The 22,602-nt window shown below is 44.3% G+C and overlaps 1 protein-coding gene across 2 annotated transcripts in view; it reads left to right on the top strand.

The window, feature by feature from the left end:
• polr1a (RNA polymerase I subunit A) overlaps positions 1-22,602 on the top strand; it is a 139,239-nt gene that overhangs the window by 89,247 nt on the left and 27,390 nt on the right. The window contains exons 28-32 of one of the 2 annotated variants that reach the window (XM_078223480.1): positions 1,090-1,219; positions 5,376-5,492; positions 7,453-7,719; positions 9,493-9,693; positions 19,092-19,209. In XM_078223480.1, coding sequence (XP_078079606.1) covers positions 1,090-1,219; positions 5,376-5,492; positions 7,453-7,719; positions 9,493-9,693; positions 19,092-19,209 — 833 coding nt within the window. The remainder of the gene's footprint in view (positions 1-1,089; positions 1,220-5,375; positions 5,493-7,452; positions 7,720-9,492; positions 9,694-19,091; positions 19,210-22,602) is intronic. The other variant, XM_078223491.1, reaches the window with a different exon arrangement.

Genomic DNA, 22,602 nt, shown 5'->3' with positions numbered 1-22,602 from the left:
CCACTTCTCCGCCCAGTCTTGCATTCTATCTATGTCTCGCTGCAACTTCTGACATCCCTCCAAACTATCCACAACACCACCTACCTTGGTGTCGTCAGCAAACTTACCAACCCATCCCTCCACTTCCTCATCCAGGTCATTTATGAAAATGCCAAACAGCAAGGGTCCCAGAACAGATCCCTGGGGCACTCCACTGGTCACTGACCTCCATGCAGAGAAAGACCCCTCCACAGCCACTCTCTGCCTTCTGCAGGCAAGCCAGTTCTGGATCCACAAGGCAACAGCCCCTTGGATCCCATGCCCTCTCACCTTCTCAAGAAGTCTTGCATGGGGGACCTTATCGAACGCCTTGCTGAAGTCCATATAGACCACATCCACCGCTCTTCCTTCGTCAATGTGTTTGGTCACATTTTCAAAGAACTCAACCAGGCTCGTAAGGCACGACCTGCCCTTGACAAAGCCGTGCTGACTACTTTTGATCATACTAAACTTCTCTAGATGATCATAAATCCTGTCTCTCAGGACCCTCTCCATCAACTTACCAACCACTGAGGTTAGACTCACCGGTCGGTAATTTCCCGGGCTGTCCCTGTTCCCTTTCTTGAATATAGGGACCACATCTGCAATCCTCCAATCCTCCGGAACCTCTCCCGTCTCCATCGACGATGCAAAGATCATCGCCAAAGGCTCCGCAATCTCCTCCCTCGCCTCCCACAGTAACCTGGGGTACATCCCATCCGGTCCCGGCGACTTACCAACCTTGATGCCATTCAATAGTTCCAACACATCCTCTTTCTTTATGTCCACATGCTCGATCCTTTCTGTCCACCGCAAACCAGCAGTACAACCACCCAGATCCCTTTCCACCGTGAATACCGAGGTAAAGTATTCATTAAGCACCTCCGCCATTTCTAACGGTTCCGCACAAACTTTTCCCCCTTCACCTTTTAAGGGTCCTAATGGGGAAGACTTTTTTTTCCTTACCTCAGTCTTAAGTAGCATATTACTGTGATACATTCCAAAATTAACACACACTCTATAGGTCTTTTTTACGGAAGAGTTTCCATTGTTACTCTTGTCTTGTGTCAGGTTCTTCCAATTACTGCTTGAGGGTATCAGGAAGAAGAGCGCCAAGCTGGGTTCATTTAAAGTTGTGAATACCCGGAAGGCTACACAGAAGGATCTGGATAAAGACACTGGGGAAAGTGATGAGAAACAGGTGGGACTAGCACCCTTCTAGTGGGTCCTTGTATGAACACTACAAAATACATAGTTTTCAAAAGTTGTCCAGCCTATAACATATATTCTCTAAATAGATGCCAAATGTCTTGCATCATCTTTGGTAAATTCAAATACCAGCAACTTTAAAGTTGGAACTTAGCTTTATAAAAATGACTCAATTTTAAATATATCTTTCGTTACAGCCGATTGACATTGCCAAAGTTCCAAGTTGTTATAGTTCTGTGGCTGGATTTTAATGATATATAACCAAGAGTAGTTTAGTCCAGGATTCAAATATTTCCGTTTTTGTTTCATTTATTTTATGTGCGCTGCCATGTGCTTTCATGTTTACAGAACAGTTGACATTTCTGACTGAAGATAAACATTGGACCCGTCCGATCAGTGAACCATCATTGCCTAATCTTGCAAACTGTTGCAGAAGTTTGAATGCTTTTCTGTTGCATCTGCATTCCCATGAACTTGTCTGATCAGCCCCTCTGTTTATAATCTGTACTCTCTGATATCGTGTTGTTTTTAAAGGGAATATTATGAGGAATTGATAAATTTATGACCACAGCTTTCATACTTGACCACATTTGTCATTTAACCTGAACATGTCACAAGGAAAGGTAGAAAGGAAAAGGAGGTGGGGGTAGTTTTATTAATAAAGAATGAAATCAGTACTGTGGTGAAAAATGATCTTGGTTTGGATGGTCAAAATGTAGAGTCAACTTGGTGGAGATAAGAAGCAAAGAAGTCACTTCTGAGAGTGGTCTATAGGCCCCTGGCATTAGTTGTACTCTAGGCCAGAATATAAATCCAGGAATAATCAGCCTTCTCTGTTCCAAGGAGAAAACCCCAACCTCTCCAATCTCTCCTGCAAATTTCCAGTTCTGGCAACATTTAAGCTCTCAACAAAGATAGAGTGCATTGAGAAAGATAAGCTCAATGAGATCTGTGCACCATCCGTGACTAAGTAAGGAAGTTAATGATGGTATCCAAATGAAAGGAAAGTTGTACAATGCTGCAAAGGTAAGTGGTAGCCCAGAAGATTGGAAACAAAAATTAGAAACCAGCAAAAAATGGCTAAAATAAAATAGGAAAAGTTGCGAATGAAAACTAGCAGGAAATACAAAAACAGACACTAAAAGCTTCTAAAAGTACATAAAAAGGAAGAGAGTAGCTTAAGTAAGCGGTTCCTCGGAGGGTGAGGTGGGAAATTAATTCAAACAAGGAAATTGTCGAGACTTTGAACAGGTATTTTGTATCTGTCTTCACAGTAGAAGATACAAAGAAATCCCAAGAAGAGTAGAAATTCATGAGGCAAAAGGGAGGGACAAATTTAAAAACATTCAACGTCACTAGAGATAAAGTTCTGGGAAAACTAATGGGATTAAATTCTAACAACTCTCCAAGACCAAGTGGCCAGTATCCTACGATCTGTGATAGTAGAAGCATTAGTTGTAATCTTCCAAAATTCCCTAAATTCTGGAAAGATTCCAGGAGATTGGAAAACTACAAATGTAACACCACTGTTCAAGAAAGGAAGGAGACAGAAAGCAGGAAACTATAGGCCAGTTAGCTTGGCATCTGTCAATGGGAATATACTGTAACCATTATTGAGATGGTAGCAGAGTATTTAGAAAATATTAATACAGCCAGAAATGGTTTTGTGAATGAAAAAATCATGTTAGAAACATGGAAAAACTAGAGCACAAAACAGGCCCTTCGGCCCCACAAGTTGTGCCGAACATATCCCTACCTTTTAGGCCTACCTATAACCCTCCATCCTATTAAGTCCCATGTACTCATCCAGGAGTCTCTTAAAGACCCTATTGAGTTTGCCTCCACCACCACTGACGGCAGCCGATTCCACTCGCCCACCACCCTCTGTGTGAAAAACTTCCCCCTAACATCTCCCCTGTACCTACCCCCCAGCACCTTAAACCTGTGTCCTCTCGTAGCAGCCATTTCCACCCTGGGAAAAAGCCTCTGAGAGTCCACCCGATCTATGCCTCTCAACATCTTATATACCTCTATTAGGTCTCCTCTCATCCTACGTCTCTCCAAGGAGAAAAGACCGAGCTCCCTCAGCCTATCCTCATAAGGCATGCCACTCAATCCAGGCAACATCCTTGTAAATCTCCTCTGCACCCTTTCAATCTTTCCACATCCTTCCTGTAATGAGGCGACCAGAACTGAGCACAGTACTCCAAGTGGGGTCTGACGAGAGTCTTATATAGCTGCATCATTATCCCCAGACTCCTAAACTCAATCCCTCGATTGATAAAGGCCAGCACACCATACGCCTTCTTAACCACCTCCTCCACCTGCGGGGCCGATTTTAGAGTCCTAGGGACCCGGACCCCAAGGTCCTTCTGATCCTCTACAGTACTAAGAGTCTTTCCCTTTATATTGTACTCCTTCATCCCATTTGACCTACCAAAATGGACCACTACGCATTTATCTGGGTTAAAGTCCATCTGCCACTTCTCCGCCCAGTCTTGCATCCTATCTATGTCCCTCTGTAACTTCTGACATCCCTCCAGACTATCCACAACCCCACCAACCTTCGTGTCGTCGGCAAACTTACCAACCCATCCCTCCGCTTCCTCATCCAGGTCATTTATGAAAATGACAAACAGCAAGGGTCCCAGAACAGATCCCTGGGGCACAGCACTGGTGACCGACCTCCATTTAGAAAAAGACCCATCTGTACCCACTCTCTGCCTCCTTTGGGCAAGCCAGTTCTGGATCCACAGGGCAGCAGCCCCTTGGATCCCATGCCCTCTCACTTTTTCTAGAAGCCTTGCATGGGGGACCTTATCGAATGCCTTGCTAAAATCCATCTAAACCACATCTACCGCTTTCCCTTCGTCAATGTGTTTTCGAAGAACTCCACCAGGCTCGTAAGGCACGATCTGCCTTTGACAAAGCCATGCTGAGTATTCTTGAGCATACTAAACCTCTCTAAATGCTCATAAATCTTGTCCCTCAGGATCTTCTCCATCAGCTTACCAACCACTGAGGTTAGACTCACCGGTCGGTAATTTCCTGGGCTATCCCTATTCCCCTTCTTGAAAATAGGAACCACACCCGCAATCCTCCGGCACCTCCCCCGTCTCCATCGACGACGCAAAGATCATCGCCAGAGGCTCTGCAATCTCTTCCCTCGCCTCCCACAGTAACCTGGGGTACATCCCACCCGGACCCGGCGACTTATCTATCTTGATGCCATTCAAAGATTCCAGCACAACCTCTTTGTTAAAGTCCACAAATTTATTGTCAATTTATTGACAAATTTATTAGAGTTCTTTGAGGATGGAAGTTATGTAGTTTATCTCCATTGCTGCTCTTGTACTCTGCAAGCAAGTCAGCGCAAATGAGGTGAACTCTGTCTGTAAGGGTTAGGAAAATTACCCCCGTCCTGATGTGGAAGAATGCTGGCCAACTAATGGCAGGTACTGATTAATCATCCTGCACCCTTTCTGCATTTCTCCAACCAGCAGGCCTCTCTCTCTCTCTGCACAGCATCCACCCACCCCCCCCCACATTCACATCCCAGCCCCATTCTCCGAGCTGCTCTCAGCTATCTAGAATGATAAACCTGACTCTCAGGGCTTCTTCCGAGCCCTAACCCCTTCCATTACATAGTCAATGACCTTTCCAGCTCTTCCAGACTTCTCGGGCCCTAACTCAGGCCCTCGGCACCTTTACTGCCTGGAGACTTTGCTTTAACTGGGGCCGCCTGCTTTCCCCTCTCCCTTTGGGATTCTCCCTGTCCCCTGCATGGAACTTTTCTCTGATTGTGTGCCTCTCTTCTGGGTATAGGACTCATTCTTTTCACGCCATTTTGTGTTTGCTATGCCTGGCCTTGGCCTGACAAATTTAAAATGCTGAATTGTACTGGCTCCTGGACCATGCATGCAAGGTAACTCCCCAGGGCTGTCAGGACTTGGTGTTCCTGGTTGTCCCCCTCTGCTCACTGATGCGTAGGTCTGACTGTCGTAACAACTGTAATAAACAACCCCCACTAGGGCAGAATCACTGCCTGGACTGATTGTACATTTCTCAGGGAATAGTTCTGTCAGACATTTTAGTGTTAAGATCGATATCTGCCTGTCTTTTTGTATCATTCAGTTTTTTTTTAAAAGGGGCAGGATGACCGTGACCTTGAAGGTGAAGAAGAAGCTCCAATCGTGGATGCGGAAGCAGAAGAAGGAGATGCTGATGCGACGGAAGCTAAAAGACTCAAGAAACAGGAAGAAGAGGTATAACAAGACAAGTTGCACCTCAGTTGTATTGAGTGTGACCCTTGGCACCAAGCTGAAAAGCATTCAGCAAGATAGACTTCATAGAATCCCTACATTGCAGAAGGAGGCCATTTGGCCCATCACGTTTGCAGCGACCCTGACTGACATACTGACAGAGTATCTTACCCAGACCCTCTCCCCACCCAACCCCATAACCCCACACATTTACCATGTCTAACCCATCTAACCTACACATTTTGGGACACCTAAGGGGCAATGCGAATCCACCTAACCTGCACGTCTTTGTACTGTGGGAGGAAACCGGAGCACCCAGAGAAAACCCACAATGACACGGGGAGAACGTGTAAACTCCCCACGGTCACTCAAGGCCCGAATTGAACCCGGGTCCGAACACTGTGAAGCAGCAGTGCTAACCACTATGTCACCATGTTGCCTAAGATTTCACCCTGTTGACTATGCCAAACTATACCTTAACTATAATATCATTTTCCGCCTCTTAATTTACTGCAAGTGAGTGAGTCGCATTCCATTTTGGTTACTTACAATGCCCACCCACTTCGGTCACCAAACGCAGCACGGTGGAGAGCATTGAATTCCTTGCCTTGGTTTAAATTCCATAATCGCTATATGTCAAAGGCGCTTGAATGAGACTGACAGGACGTGATTTGTCACCCCACGAGCAGTTACTAGTGCAGATTAACTTGATCAAATACTTTGAGTTAATAATCCTCTGCTGCCGGTAATAGGACTGAGTGTTCTCTTTGGCAGCCAGAAGGTTAGGAATGAGTAATGAAAAAGGATGAATAATCCTTGAGTCTGCATGTTCAGTTTTAGAAACAAGTTCAAGGTCGATCTGAATCTGAATTCCAAGTAGAACTGCAGGAAATTAAAGAGGCTGGATGTGATCAAACTATGAAAAGTGAATCGTGTGGAGGACGGAGAAGATCTGCAGAGAGATTTGGACAGGCTGAGTGAGTGGGCGAGGATATGGCAAATGGAGTATAACGTTGATAAATGCGAGGTTATACACTTTGGAGGAAATAATAACAAATGGGATTACTATCTCAATGGAAACAAATTAAAACATGCTACCGTGCAAAGGGACCTGGGGGTCCTTGTGCATGAGACGCAAAAGCCCAGTCTGCAGGTACAACAGGTGATCAAGAAGGCAAATGGGATGTTGGCCTATATTGCGAGGGGGATAGAATATAAAAGCAGGGATGTCTTGATGCACCTGTACAGGGCATTGGTGAGGCCGCAGCTGGAATACTGTGTGCAGTATTGGTCCCCTTATATGAGGAAGGATATATTGGCATTGGAGGGAGTGCAGAGAAGGTTCACCAGGTTGATACCGGAGATGAGGGGTTTGGATTATGAGGAGAGGCTGAGGAGATTGGGTTTGTACTCGTTGGAGTTTAGAAGGATGAGGGGGGATCTTATGGAGACTTATAAGATAATGCGGGGGCTGGATAGGGTGGAGGCGGAGAGATTCTTTCCACTTAGTAAGGAAGTTAAAACTAGAGGACACAGCCTCAAAATAAAGGGGGGTCGGTTTAAGACAGAGTTGAGGAGGAACTTCTTCTCCCAGAGGGTGGTGAATCTCTGGAATTCTCTGCCCACTGAGGTGGTGGAGGCTACCTCGCTGAATATGTTTAAAGCGCGGATGGATGGATTCCTGAGCGGTAAGGGAATTAAGGGTTATGGGGATCAGGCGGGTAAGTGGTACTGATCCACGTCAGATCAGCCATGATCTTATTGAATGGCGGGGCAGGCTCGAGGGGCTAGATGGCCTACTCCTGCTCCTATTTCTTATGTTCTTATGACGATGTGAGGGCTTTAAGCCTGACTCATTCCCACTCTCTATGGCACAGCACATCCAGGCAACTTAACTTACCACTCGGCAATGGTGAGGATTATTACAGTTTAATTGTTTCCCATTTTTTTGGTGATCTTTTAGATTGACTATGATAGTGAGGGGGAGGAGGCCAGTGACAATGGAGAAGAACCAGAAGAGAAAGACGATGAAGATTTTTCAGGCAGCGAGCGAAATGAATTGACGGATTTAGAAATTCCTCGCGATTTTAACAAGAGCAACAAAGGGCAGAAGAGAAGCAAGCAGAATGCCACAGAGGGCCTGGATGGAATGAGAGTGAATGCGGTGTTAAATTTGCATTCTGCGATTGAAGATTATAAATATGATACTGCTGACAGTCTTTGGTGTGAGGTAAGACTTAAAAGGCCCCTGTATCACAAAGAGTACAAAATGCGGAAGATCAACCTGTTGTGTTCAGTCTTATAAAAATAGATTTAGTCCATCGTGTCCGTAATGCTGCGTGTGATCAGTCTCCTGTCATTGCAGTGCCTGCTTTCCCAGTATTGAGTTGGAAGAAATCCAGTACTAGGTGTTGGACAAGCAGTCGGGCATTTGAGAGACAGCACTTGGACTTCACTGGTGCCAGCAAGTTAACGTTGTTCTTCAATGGCCTGACTCCCATTGAGATCTCAAACCTCTGTCACTTTGTTCCTGTTCTTGCTGCTGATTGCCAGGTGCTCTATTACAGGTGTGAAAGTGCCAGGGCAGCTTTTTTATTTCGGTGAAATACTGGCTACTCTAATATTGAGATTGCAATGGAAATTAATGGAATAAACTGTCCTTAAACGCAATTTGTTACATCCACTGATATTTTGTGGATAACAGTTGGCTTCAAAATAAATTTGCCCTGTGTTAGAAAATTGCATTGTCTGTTTTAAGGATTAAAGCACAGTGTAGCTGGAGATTCCTGGAGGCTCAATGTGCACTGGGATAGGACATCTGCCTGCCAGTCTGTCTTACCCCTAACAGGTGCGATAAACCGCACATGCCCTCCCCACCCTAACAAAAAGCCACACTCGATAATGTCTTTTGGGGCACTCCCTCGGGTGTCAGCCCCACAGACCCAGAAGTTTCAGGGTGGCACATTTGAGTGAGGGGACAGGTGTAAGGATCATAGAGTTTTATCTCCAGCAAAGGCACTGTTTTGCAGCAGTCATTTTCTTAATGCCATTGGGAGCCAGCATTCTAAGCCTCACTTCCACATGGACACCAGGAGAAAGAAGGCAGAAACAACATGACTTCCCATGGCTAATGACCATCGTAATCTCCCCCGCCCCTCGCTCCCCCCGCCCCTCCCCCCATCTGTCATTGGAGCCCTGTCTGCACGTTTAAAGAAGTACTTCACTGACATCCTGTGGATATCCCTCATCCCTCCTCAGAGTAGGGTAAGACCAGAACCCATGCGTGAAGAGAACAGATTTGAAACGGTTAAGTCCTTGGGCTATTTTAAGCACCCGCCCTGGTTTCTGCTCAGCAGTCTTGGTTAATATGATCCCTAAGTAAGTGATGTTAGATCACGGACAGAATGTGCGGAACAATACACTCCACAACACGACTACCTGTAAACAGTGCCGTTAATGGGTCTCCAATGTCTAACACCTATGTCGTAAAACTGCAGCCACGTGCAACCTGCAAGCCCAGGTAATCCATGCTATGAATGTGGTTTTTGTAATCCAGTCGTGTTTGAATTTTGTAGGCTTGGAGTTTTAGAAAGTGCTGTTGACCCATCGGTGAATAACTCTTACCAAGATATGTTGATGTCTTTTTCTGGGACTAGTGGGATCGTGGCTCTAAACTTTATTTGTGACCTGTGATGTATATCTAAGTGGTCCACAAAGACAAAAACCACACACTGAAGCATTTTTGTGAATTGCTTGCCATTTTAATTTCGAATTTAATTCTAATAAAGTCATTAGGCAGGAAAGAAAAGTGTCTTTTTTAATGATTTTAATATATGTGGACAGGTGCTTTTGAAATCTGGACTAGTCATTTTTGTGTCCATGGTAACACTGCACCAGTATCTCAAAAAATAGTTTGAGAACTTAGAAGATGCTCAGGAGCATCTGGTTGTTGTTAAAACTGTCAGTTGGGTATTTTCTAATGATTTATGTATTTCCTCCACAGGTTACTCTGAAGCTTCCCATTATGAAGGTGCACTTTGACCTGTCCTCGCTGGCTATGTCAATAGCACAAAGCGCAGTTGTTCATGAAACTAATGGAATCACTCGTTGCCTCTTGAATGAAACAACCAACAGAAGAGGAGAGAAAGAATCTGTTTTGAACACGGAAGGAATAAACCTCACTGAGATGTTCAAGTATGATGATGTACGTATAATGTTTTGGCTGGCACTATTGTCTTGTAACTTGGAAAGGGGACAAATAAGGGGAGACTTTGGCATAGTGGTATTGTTACCAGAATATTGTCACTAGACTAGTAATGGAGAGACCCAGGGTAATGTTCTGCAGATAATGTTCTGCCACATTCCTCAGGCAGTCCGTTACCAAACTGTACCTTTGTTTTGCCATTCACACATTCTGATCACTTAATGGACACTTTCAACACCTTCTTAGCCTTCTACATGCTCATTCCTTTTGTCCAATTCTAGCACCCCTCCCGTATAAATCTCTGCTAATTCTCTTTCCTCTAAGCTCTGACGAAGGGTCATTTAGACTCGAAACGTTGGCTCTACTCTCACCGCATATGTTGTCAGTCCTGCTGAGATTTTCCAGCCTTTTTCTGTTTTTGTAATGTTCTGCGAACGTGGGTTTGAATTCCACGACAGGTGGTGAAATTTGAATTCCGTTTTTTAAAAAACATCTGGATTTAGAAGTCCCGTGATGACCCGGAAACTTGTTTTTTGTTGTTAAAAACCCATCTGGTTCTGAAGGAAATCTCTCAGCCTTACCATGTGGTTGACTCATGGTGTGCTCTTTGTGCTCCATGTGGGAAGCCGGGAACATATCCAGTGTCCAGGGGCAGCGTGTATGCAGCAAATGTCTCCATCTGCAGCTCCAGAAGCCCGGGTTTTGGAGCAGGACTCTGAAGCATCTTTAAGGTGGAGTATCGTGGATAACATGTATAAAGGGATGGTCACACTGCAGGCGATGATTCCACAGGCATGAAGTGAATGGGTGACCACCAGGAAGAGCATGAAGGTGAGGCAGGCAGTGCAGGGATCTCTTGTGGCCATTCCCCTGAAAAAAATATTGCTTTGGACACTGTTGATGGGAATGACCTGTCAGGGGAAATGCAACGGCCAAATTCGTTGCACCATCGTTGGTTCTGTTGCAGAGGGAAGGAGTAAAAAGTTTGGGAATAGATAGGTGTTTCTGTAGCCACAAATGAGACTCCAGGATGGTATGTTGCCTCTCTGGTGCTAGAGGGGTGCCATATCCCTCTGTTTCCTGCATATTCATGTATCTATCCATATGCCTCTTGAACGTTGTTATAGAATCTGCTTCGACCACTTCTTCCAGCAGCGTGTTCCAGGCATTCACCACCCTCTGTATGGAAAAACTTGCCCCTTACATCTCTTTTAAACTTTCCTCCTCTCACTTTCAACCTATGCCCCTGAGTAATTGACCCTTCGACCCTGGGAAAAAGACTCAGACTATCCTCTAGCCAAGCCTGTCATAATCTTGTAAATCTCTACCAGGTCCCCCCTCATCTTCTGACACTCCAATGAAAACAATCCAAGTTTGTTCAACCTTTCTTCATAGTCCATATCCTCCAAATAAGGCAATATCCTGGTAAATCTCTTCTGCGCCCTTTCCAATGCATCAACATCCTTCCGATAGTACGGGAACGAGAATTGTACACAATACTCCAAATGTGGCCTAACCAAAGTCTTATGCAGCTGCAACATGAAGGCCAGCGTGCCATACGCCTTCTTTACCATCTTGTCCACCTGAGTTGCCACCCTTCAGGGAACTGTGGATCTGCACACCTAGGTCCCTCTGTATATTAGTATTTCTAAGGCCTCTACCATTTATTGTATACTTTCCTTCTGCACTAGACCTTCCAAATCGCAACACCTCACATTTGTCGGGTTAAATTCCATCTGCCATCTTTCGGGCCAGGTCTCCAGCTGATTTATATCCTGCTATATCCACTAACAATCCTCCTCACTATCTGCTATTCCCCCAATTTTTGTATCATCTGCAAATTTACTAATCAGACCACCTATGTTTTCCTCCAAATCAGTCACATATATTACAAACAGCAGAGGCCCGAGCACTGATCCTTGTGGAACACTGCTCATCACAGACCTCCAGTTAGAAAAGTACCCTTCCACTGCTGCTGTCTGCTTTCTATGTCCAAGCTAGTTTTGTATCCATCTTATCAGCTCATGTCGGATCCCATATGACTTCACTTTCTGTATCAGCTTGCCATGAGGAACCTTAGCAAAGGCTTTACTGAAGTCCATGTATACAACATCCACTGCCCTGCCCTGGTCAATTTTTCTTGTCACTTCCACAAAGAACTCAATCAAGTTTGTGAGACACGACCTACCCTTCACAAAACCATGCTGCCCTGGGGACTTGTCCACCTTAATGTTTTTCAAAACTTCCAATACTTCCTCCCTTTTTATCTCAACATGTCCTAGAGTGTCAACATCCTCCTTTCTACACTCACCATCCACCACTTTCTTCCCCTTTGTGAATACTGATGCAAAGTACTCGTTAAGGACTTCACTCACCTCATCTGGCTTGTTGACGGGGTTTTCTTTGAGGCTATGTATTGCTATATACCGAGACACATGAAACTCAGTGTATTGATTTAAAGACGTGACTTTATGAACCAAATGATCAAATGGGAGAATGATATAAAGAAGACCACCACTCCAGGTAGAGAATCTGGGCACCCCAATATCACTCTGAAAAACATTGCCTCCGCGAGGGCAGTTATACGTTTTCAAAATCATATTTCCCACCTTTCCGGTAGGCATTATCCAGTAAACATTAATACAAATCACCAACTGCAGCCAATAACAATTTACATCCTGACCTCATGGAATCTTATTTGTCCTTAATTTCGGATGTTACCTCCCTCGGTTGCTCAGCAACACAGGACACTGGACAGTGAAATGGGAGAATGATTCCCACAGACTCAAACCCATGTGACACTCCTCTGACCCTGAGAAAATCCTTATGTCTGCCTTGCATCAGTGTTATCAGTTTTGAGCTGTATAGTTCTATTCATCAAACTGGCATTGGTAGCCATTTTGTTCCCGATAACTGCTGATAAAGTGGCCTCATTCAGTAAAATCATTCTCCTACAGAATGCAGGCTCTGTCTACCACCTCATCCCATCAAGCCCTGCTGTACCTTGATGTTGGCTGAAATTTCACAAAATGTATTCTAAAAGCAAACTGCATCCATTTTATAAATTCAAAATACATGTTTTAAATGAGAAATACTTGTTATTCAGTTAGATCCATCTTTAAGTGATAGCTTCTTGTCAGCGCTTTCTATAGTCTAAGATCATCCACTCTGAAGTTAGTATTGTGTTAGTGTTCTCAAACCATGATTATGTTTTTTCTATTAGCCTAATTTAGCCCCCCTATATCATGGCTCCACACACAAATTCCCTCCACTGTCCTTGAGTGGACCTACCCTTTCCACAGCTACCCTCCTCATATAAGCATAAAAAGCCTTGGGATTCTCCATAATCCTGTCTGCCAAGGACATTTCATGGCCCCTTTTTGCCCTCCTATTCCTGTTTAAACTCTTTCCCGCTGCCTTTGTATTCCTCAAGAGCCTTATCCCTTTGACAATTTCCTGAAATTTATATATGCCTCCTTCTTCTTTTTCACTAAGCCCACAATCTCGCTTGTCATTCAGGGTTCTCGAATCTTGCCACCTTTATCCTTCATTTTTACTTGTCCTGGGTTGTTAACAACTGACTTTTAAAAGACTCCAAAATATCAGATGTGGATTTACCCCCTACCCCCCTCCCAGTTTACATTCCCTAGTTCCTGCCTAATACTGTTGTAGGCAGTTGTAGCCTTCCCCCAGTTTAGTACTTTCACTCTGGGACTACTTCTATCCTTTTTTACAAGTATCTTGAAACTTATAGAATTGTGATCACTGTTCCCAAAATGGTCCCCAACTGAGATATCAATCACCTGTCTGGGCTTGTTTCTCAGAGCCAGATCTAAGATCGCCTCTTCCCGATTTGGACTATCTACATATTGCCTCAAGAAGCACTCTTGGACACACTGAACAAACTCTGCCCCCTCCAAGCCCCTAGCACTGAAGGAATCCCAATCTATGTTGGGGTAGTTCAAAATTGTGGAAGTTAAAATTGGGGAAGTTAAAATTGCCCATCACAACAACCCTGTTGTTTCTACGTCTTCCCATAATCTGCTGAAATATCAGTTGCTCCACTTCACGCTGGCTGTTGGGAGGTCTATAGTACAACCCCATCAGTGTGATTGCACCGCTCCTGTTCCTGAGTTCTACCCATGTGGCCTCACTGCATGATCCCACCAACATATCCTCCCTCTGTATAGCTGTGACATTCTCCCTAATCAGTAAAGCAACACCCCCACCTCTTTTGCCACCGTCTCTATCTCGCCTGAAGCATCTAAATCCTGGAATGGTAAGCTGCCAATAAGTTCAAGGGCAATTAGGGATGGCCAATAAATGCTGGCTCAGTCAGCAATGCCCACATCCTCATTGAAAAAAATAAATCCACTGACAAGCAAACTAAAAAAAATGCCAGAAAGAAATCAGCTTATGCCACCGACTTCCTGTTGAAAGCAGATAACCAAATTTCCTTTGTCCAGTCCCCATAATTGCCACAACATATAGTTCCATGTCGTAATCCAAGCTTTAAGTTCATCCACCCTACCTGTCATACTCCTTGCGCTAAAGCAAACTCACCTCAGACCATTTGTCCTGTCATATTTTGTGCACTCTCCCTGTGTTTTGTTTCTCTTAGCCTTACTGGACCCATTCACTGAGTTCTCCACAGTCTCTGTACTCTGTATTATGGCCCTTTTTGATTTTTGTCTTTGGTTTCTCTGCCTTCCACTTTTCCTCTTACTGCCTCTGTTTCTGTCCCCACTTTTCTTCCCTCTGACTTCCTGCATCGGTTCCCATCCCCCTGCCACATTAGTTTAAACCGTGGGCGGCACGGTAGCACAGTGGTTAGCACTGCTGCTTCACAGCTCCAGGGACCTGGGTTCGATTCCCGGCTTGGGTCACTGTCTGTGTGGAGTTTGCACATTCTCCTCGTGTCTGCGTGGGTTTCCTCCGGGTGCTCCGGTTTCCTCCCACAGTCCAAAGGTGTGCGGGTTAGGTTGATTGGCCATGCTAAAATTGCCCCCTAGTGTCCTGAGATGTGTAGGTTAGAGGGATTAGCGGGTAAATATGTAGGGATATGGGCGTAGGGCCTGGGTGGGATTGTGGTCGGTGCAGACTCGATGGGCCGAATGGCCTCCTTCTGCACTGTAGGGTTTCTATGATGATTTCTACGAAACCCTCCCCAAAAGCATTAGCAAACACTTCCCCCAGGACATTGGTTCCAGTCCTGCCCAGGTGCAGACCGTCCAATTTGTTCTGGTCCCACCTTCCCCAGAACTGGTTCCAATGTCCCAGGAATTTGAATCCCTTCCTCTTGCACCATCCCTCAATTCATCTTAGCTATCCTGACATTCCTACTCTGACTAGCATGTGGCACTGGTAGCAATCCTGAGATTACTACCTTTTGAGGTCCTACATTTTAGTTTAACTTGAATTCCTAAATTCAGCTAGTCAGAGAAGAAATAACAGGATATTTTGGATGAATATGTGGCTGAAAAGGTGGTGCGAGGGGGTGGGTTTCTGATTCATAATGAATGACAGAGCAGGTTCGAAGCCCAAATGGTATCCTCCTGTTCCTATTTTCTATGTTTCTTAAATGAAAGTCCTAGCAAGCCAATAAGTTCAAGGACAATTAGGGATGGCCAATAAATGCTGGCTCAGTCAGCAATGCCCACATCCTCATTGAAAAAAATAAATCCACTGACAAGCAAACTAAAAAAAAGCCAGAAAGAAATCAGCTTATGCCACCGACTTCCTGTTGAAAGCAGATAACCAAATTTAACAAAAAATGAGAATGAAGAAAAGGAATCTGGACTTAGCTGCTAATTACCTTACTGTAATTGATACAATCAAAGTTTAAAGTTTATTTATTAGTGTCACAAGTAGGCTTACATTAACACTGCAATGAAGTTACTGTGAAATTCCCCTAGTTGCTGCACTCTGGCGCCTGTTCGGGTACATGGTGCTCCGGTTTCCTCCCACATTCTGAAAGACGTGCTGGTTAGGTGCATTGACCCAATCAGGCACTGGACTGTGGGGACTAGGAGAATTTCATAGTAACTTCATTGCAGTGTTAATGTAAACCTTACTTGTGACTAATAAATAAACTTTAACTTTTGAAAAAACTGAGGGAGAATTTAGCATGGCCAGTGCATCGAACTAATCTTGTATCCATCTTGAACCATTTTTGCACCACCTCCCTATCTGTGGTCTGCCTCCAGTTACAAGATTGTTAGTACAGAAATGAACCTTAACAAAGGCATTTGGATATTTGCTAGGGTGTAAAGAAAACATCATTGCAGAACTGAAAGGAAGAGTAGGGAGGGTGGAACCTATTGGATAGCTTTTCAAAGTACATGATGGGTTGAATGGCCTGCTTCCACACTGTAGGGAACTGTATGTGATTCTACGAGGTTACAATTTGAATTAAAACACAGTGGTGTCCTCTCTTGCTGTGACATGGGAATAATAGAAGAGCTTTGTCAAAGAGTGGCAGAGTCACGATGGGATGAATAGTATCTTTCATGCTCTATGATGGGCGGCACGGTAGCACAGTGGTTAGCACTGCTGCTTCACAGCTCCAGGGACCTGGGTTCGATTCCTGGCTTGGGTCACTGTCTGTGTGGAGTTTGCACATTCTCCTCGTGTCTGCGTGGGTTTCCTCCGGGTGCTCCGGTGTCCTCCCACAGTCCAAAGATGTGCGGGTTAAGTTGATTGGCCATGCTAAAATTGCCCCTTCGTGTACTGAGATGTGTAGGTTTGAGGGATTAGCGGGTTAATATGTAGGGGTAGGGCCTGGGTGGGATTGTGGTCAGTGCAGACTCGATGGGCCAAATGGCCTCTTTCTGCACTGTAGGGTTTCTATGATTTCTATGATCCTTTCATAGTTCTGAAGCTATTTCAGTTATCTGTTGCATTGAACTTTCCTAATAACATATTCCCCGGCGATGTGACATTTCCAGGGAAAATTACCCTCTCTTGTTTTGTTTTGATTTTGTAATTTTTTGCATAACTCCAACCACATGATCTTGTGGTTGAGAACAGTACTCGCTCTTGTATTTTTTTTAAACAGCCCCTGCTTTAACTTGCTGCCAATGCTTCAGAATTGCTCTGTTTTGTAATGCTGATAGGTGTTATTATTTTCACCAAATTATCGTTTTGTTTTTGCTTTTTTTCCCAAGTTTCATATTACAATACCTTTGTCAGTAAACAAGTGGGGAGAGACTGGAATGCTGCAGTGCAGAGGGAACTGGGGATCCTTATACATGAATCACAAAACATTAGCATGCATGTATAGGATGTAATTGGCAAGGCAAATGGAGTGTGTTGGCCTTTATTGCAAGAGATGGAGTATAAAAGCAGGAATGTCTTGCTACAACTATGCAGGACATTGGTGAGAACCAACGAGGACAGGTTGATCAGGTAGGGCCTAGACTCAAGTGTACAAGGATGATTTTATTGATATATGTATGATTCTGAGAGGGCTTGACAGGGTAGTTAACATGCAGGTACAGCAAGCAATTAGGATGCTAAGAGGATGTTTCCTCTCATGGGAGAATCTAGAACGAGGAGCACAGTTTTAAAAATAAGGCGGCTCCCATTTAAGAGAGTGAGGAGGAATTTCTTCTTTGCAAGTCATTAGTTTGTGGAATCCTCTTCCCCAGAGAGCAGTCGATGATGGGTCATTGAATATATTGAAGACTGAGTTAAATTTTTGATTGACAAGGGAGTCAAGAGTCATGTGGGCAGGCAGGAAAGTGGAGTTAAGGCCGCAATCCAATCAGCCGTGATCTTACTGAATGGTGGAGCAGGTTTGATAGTTTGAGTGGCCTACTCTTGTTTCTTATTATCTTATGATCTTAAGTATAAAACTAACTTTGGAAATTTGAACAAGATCCAGTTTTCAAACCAATTCCAAATGTATTCCATATTTAAGGATAAAGTTTATTCGTGTCACAAGTAGGCTTACATTAACACTGCTATGAAGTTACTGTGAAAATCTCCTAGTCGCCACATTCAGGCTCCTGTTTGGGTATACTGAGTGAGAATTTAGCATGGCCAATGCACCTAACCAGCACATCTTTCGGACTGTGGGAGGAAACTGGAGCCCCCGGAGGAAACCCACGCAGACACGGGGAGAACATGCAGACTTTTCATAGACAGTGACCCAAGCCGGGAATCGAACCCAAGTCCCTGGAGCTGTGAGGCAGCAGTGCTAACCACTGCGCTGCCCTTTTGTCACTATGCCACCCTTAAACTCAACCTGTTCACTAATATCCTTCGGGGAAGGGACCCTGTGACCACCACCAGTTCTGGCTGAGATCTGACCCTTATCCACATTAGATGGTCAACTCTAATGTCCATTGAGATGACCTAGCCAGCCAGATGGGAAAGTTAAAGAAAGCCAATAAATGTGCCCTTTCCAATCTCACACATGTCCAAAGAACAAACGTAATCAATAAATTTGCTTTAATATTTTTGGGGGTGCAACCTAACTATGAGTTAAATTGTATTGCCCCACCCCCAGGACGGCCCAGCTCCTATGTGCAAATACAGATTGTGGGTCAAAAACAGCCAAATGTGATCGGTTGATAAGTGACTATATTATAGTGTCAGTACTGGGATGAGACTCATTTGAATATCATATTCCGAACACATGATGGTGGATAGGCAATGGCAAACATTCAAGGAGTGCATAGGTGAACTGCAACAATTGTCTATTCCTGTCTGGCGCAAAAGTAAAATGGGAAAGGTGGTCAAACTATGGCTTACGAGGGAAATTAGAGATAGTATTAGATCCAAGGAAGAGGCATACAAATTGGCCATCAAAAATTACAGACCTGAGGATTGGGAGCAGTATAGAATTCAGCAAAGGATGACCAAGGGATTGATTTAGAAGGGGAAAATAGAGTACGAGAGTAAGCTTGCAGGGAACATAAAAACTGACTATAAAAGTTTCTTGGGTATATGAAGAGGAAAAGATTGGCGAAGACAAATGGAGGTCCCTTACAGTCAGAAAGAGAGGAATTTATAATGGGGAAAAAAAGAAATGGCTGACCAACTAAATACATACTTTGGTCCTGTCTTCACAAACGAGGACACAAATAACCCTTCAGAAATGTTGGGGAACAGAGGGTTTAGTGCATGGGAGGAACTGAAAGAAATCAGTGTTGGTAGAGAAATGATGTTGGAGAAATTGATGGGATTGAAGGCTGAAAAATTCCCAACGCCTGATGATCTACACCCCAGAGCACTTGAGGAAGTGGCCCTACAAATAGTGGATGTATTGGTGCTCAGCATGATCATAATGAATAGTGGAACGGGCTTGAAGGGCTGAATGGCCTACTCCTGCTCCTATTTCCTGTGTTTTTATGATTCATTATCTCTGATCCTCTTTGTTTCTTATCATTTAGATTTTGGACCTCAATCGCTTGTATTCAAATGACATCCATGCCTTTGCCAGGACGTATGGTATTGAAGCTGCTCTAAGAGTTATCGAAAAAGAAATAAAAGATGTCTTTTCTGTATATGGTAAGCCTTTTTTTCCTCATCTTTAACAGTGCTGTTGGACAGGGAGTTGCAAGATTTTGACCCAGTGACAATAAAGGAATGACAATGTATTTCCAAGTCAGGGTGGTTTGTGACTTGGAGGGGACCTTGTGGGTTGTGGTGATACCGCTGTGAAGTCCTTGTGCTTCTAGGTGGTCTTGAGTTAGGAGGGTGCTGTCGAAGGTGGCTTGGTGAGTTGCTGCAATTCCTCGTGTAGATGGTACACACTGCTGCTACTGTACACCAGTAGTGGAGGGAATGAATATTTAAGGTGGTGGATGTGGTGCTGATCAGGTGGGCTGCTTTTCCCTAGATTATGTCAAACTTCTTGAGTGTTGTTGGAGGTGCACTCGTCCAGGCAAGGGGAGAGTATTCCATCACACTCCTGACTTGTGCCTTATGGGATAGGCTTTGGAGAATCAGGAGATAAATCACCTGCCACAGAATATCCAACCTCTGACCTGCTCTTGTAGCCATTGTATTTATGTGGTTCATCCAGTTAAGTTTGTGGCCAGTGGTAACCCCTCTGGATGTTGGTGGTGAGGAAAGCAATGACAGTAGTGCTGTAACTTGTTAAATGAGGTTGGTTAGATTCTCTCCTAAAATCATAGGATTATTGGAGATGGTCATTGCTTGGCTCGTGTGGTATGAATGTTACATGCCACACATCAGCCGAGCCTGACTATTGTTAAGGTCACAGAGTCGTTAAAGGACAGAAGGAGGCCATTCAACCCATTGTGTCAGTGCTGGCTCTTGCGCAGTTCACCTGCTGTTCCTCTGCCTTCTTCCTGTAATCCTGGATATTCATCTTTTTCAGATAATAATTCAATTCCGTCTTGAAATACTTCAATTGAATCTGCCTCTGCCACACTCTCAGCAGCACATTCCAGATGTTAACCACTTATCCCATGAGAAAGTTTCTCCTTGTGTCTCTATAACTTCTTTTCCCAGATAACTTAATCTGTGCCCTCTCGTTCTCGATCCTCCCACCACCAGTGGGAATAATTTTTCCTTATCTACTTTGTTCAAACCGCTCATGATTTTAAATACCTCCATCAAATCTCTCCCAACTTTCTCCAAGGAAAACAGTTCCAAATTCTCCAACCTCTCTACGTAACTGAATTCTTCATCTCATGAATCCTTCCCACACTGTCTCTAATGCTCTCACATCCTTCCTAAAGTGCAGCACCCAGAATTAGACACACTACTCCAGCTGAGGCCAAGCTTGTCTTTTATACAAGTATTTCATACCTCTATTAATTAAGCCTAGCCTGTATGTCTTAACCACTCTCTCAATCTGTCTTGCGTCCTTCAGTGACAACACATAGGTCACACTGCTACTGTAACCCATTTAAAATTGTGCCCTTTATTTTACATTGTCTCTCTGCATTTTTCCTACCAAAATGAATAACTTCACACTTCTCTGCATTGAATTTCATCTGCCATTTGTCTGCCAATTCCACTGACTTGTCGCTGTCCTTTTGAACTTCTACACTATGCTCCTCACCGTTTGCTACGCTTCCAAGTATCATCTGCAGATTTTGTGCCCCCTACATTAAGGTCTAGGTCATTAATATATACCAGGAAGAACAAGGGTACCAACAGTGACTCTTGGGGAAACTACACTACAAACCTTACTGTAGCCTGAAAAAAAGCATTACGCTCTGTTTGCTGTCACTCAGTCAATTTCATATTCACGTTGCTACTGTCCCTTTTATTCCATGAGCTAGAATTTTGCTCACAAGTCTGTTGTGTGGCACTTTTCATAGAATCATAGAAACCCTACAGTGCAGAAGGAGGCCATTCGGCCCATCGAGTCTGCACCGACCACAATCCCACCCAGGCCCTACCCCCATATCCCTACATATTTTACCCGTTAATCCCTCTAACCTACACATCTCAGGACACTAAGGGGCAATTTTAGCATGGCCAATCGACCTAACCCGCACGTCTTTGGACTGTGGGAGGAAACCGGAGCACCCGGAGGAAACCCACGCAGACACGAGGAGAATGTGCAAACTCCACACAGACAGTGACCCAAGCCGGGAATCGAACCCAGGCTCCCTGGAGCTGTGAAGCAACAGTGCTAACCACTGTGCTACCATGCCGCCCGTATTTTATCAAATACCTTTTGAAAGTCTATGTACACCTCATCAATTCTCTCTGTTACCTCTTCAGAAAAACTCTCGCAAGTTAGTTAGACATGATTTCCCTTGAGAAATCCAAGCTGACTTTCATTAATTAACCCACATTCTCCCAAATGACTATTAATATTGTCCTGAATTATTGTTTCTAGAAGCTTCAGTTGAGAGTGGAAATTATGGAGGCACTGGCCATAATTTTCCAGTCTTTAAATTCAGGGTGGTGCTGGAGGGCGAATTGCAAATGTTACACCCTTGCGCTATTGATAAGCCTTACCAATACTACTAACTCTTAAATGTTTTAGTAATACCAATAAACCTCACTAATAATCATAAACCTTTCTTAAAAGTAAACGTAAGTTCTTACCAGCTTCCCATCTGTTGCCGTCACTTAAACACTTTGATGGTTTTTTAATTTCCCACCTGCTTAGAGGCAATCCCTAACTTCGAGGAAAGGGAAATATACCAGAAATACTCATCAGAATCACCTCACCGTTTTCCCGTAATGTCAGGAGACTTTTTTCTCCCCACTGTTTCTCAAACTCGAGGGTGACCTGGACACTGTTGCTGCCTCAAGTAAGCACTGGGCCCCAGTCCTGGATCTCAACTTATTTCCTTTCCAGCACTCCCGATTCTACCTAGTTCCCCTGCTACTGCTGCCTTTCCGCAACAGAACATGAACTGCTTCATTGTCTGCAGAGTTGTGGTGAAGCAGATAATGAAGCAGCATCTGACGAAGCAGCTGTAGATGGTTCAGAAGCTACCCTGAAGAAATCCTGCAGCTATGTCCTGGTTCTAAGATGATTGGCCTCCATCAACCACAGCCATCTTTCTTTGTGCTAGCTAAAAAGTTAAAGTCGCCATAGTCCCAGATGACCATAGGCTGGTGGTGATTTAACCTGAGGATCATCACACCTCAGGCGAGGGCAAGATTGAGGTGGACCTTTATGAACCATAGAATCCCTACAATGCAGAAGGAGGCCATTTGGCCTATTGAGCCTGCACCGACAACAGTCCCGCCCAGGCCCTATACCGGTAACCCCACATATTTACCCTGCTAATCCCCTGATGCTAGGAACAATTTAGCATGGCCAATCAACCTAACCTGCACATCTTTTTGAATAACCTCAGCCAATACGGGAATTGAACCCGCGCTGTTGGCATCACTCTACATCACTAACAAGCCAGTATGGGAATTGAACCAGTGCTGTTGGCATTGCTCTACATCACGAAC

Source organism: Mustelus asterias, chromosome 1 (assembly GCF_964213995.1).
Source record: "Mustelus asterias chromosome 1, sMusAst1.hap1.1, whole genome shotgun sequence".
NCBI lineage: Eukaryota > Metazoa > Chordata > Chondrichthyes > Carcharhiniformes > Triakidae > Mustelus > Mustelus asterias.
The sequence above is the reverse complement of the archived record's forward strand: the minus strand, read 5'-3'. Positions and strand labels throughout refer to the sequence as shown.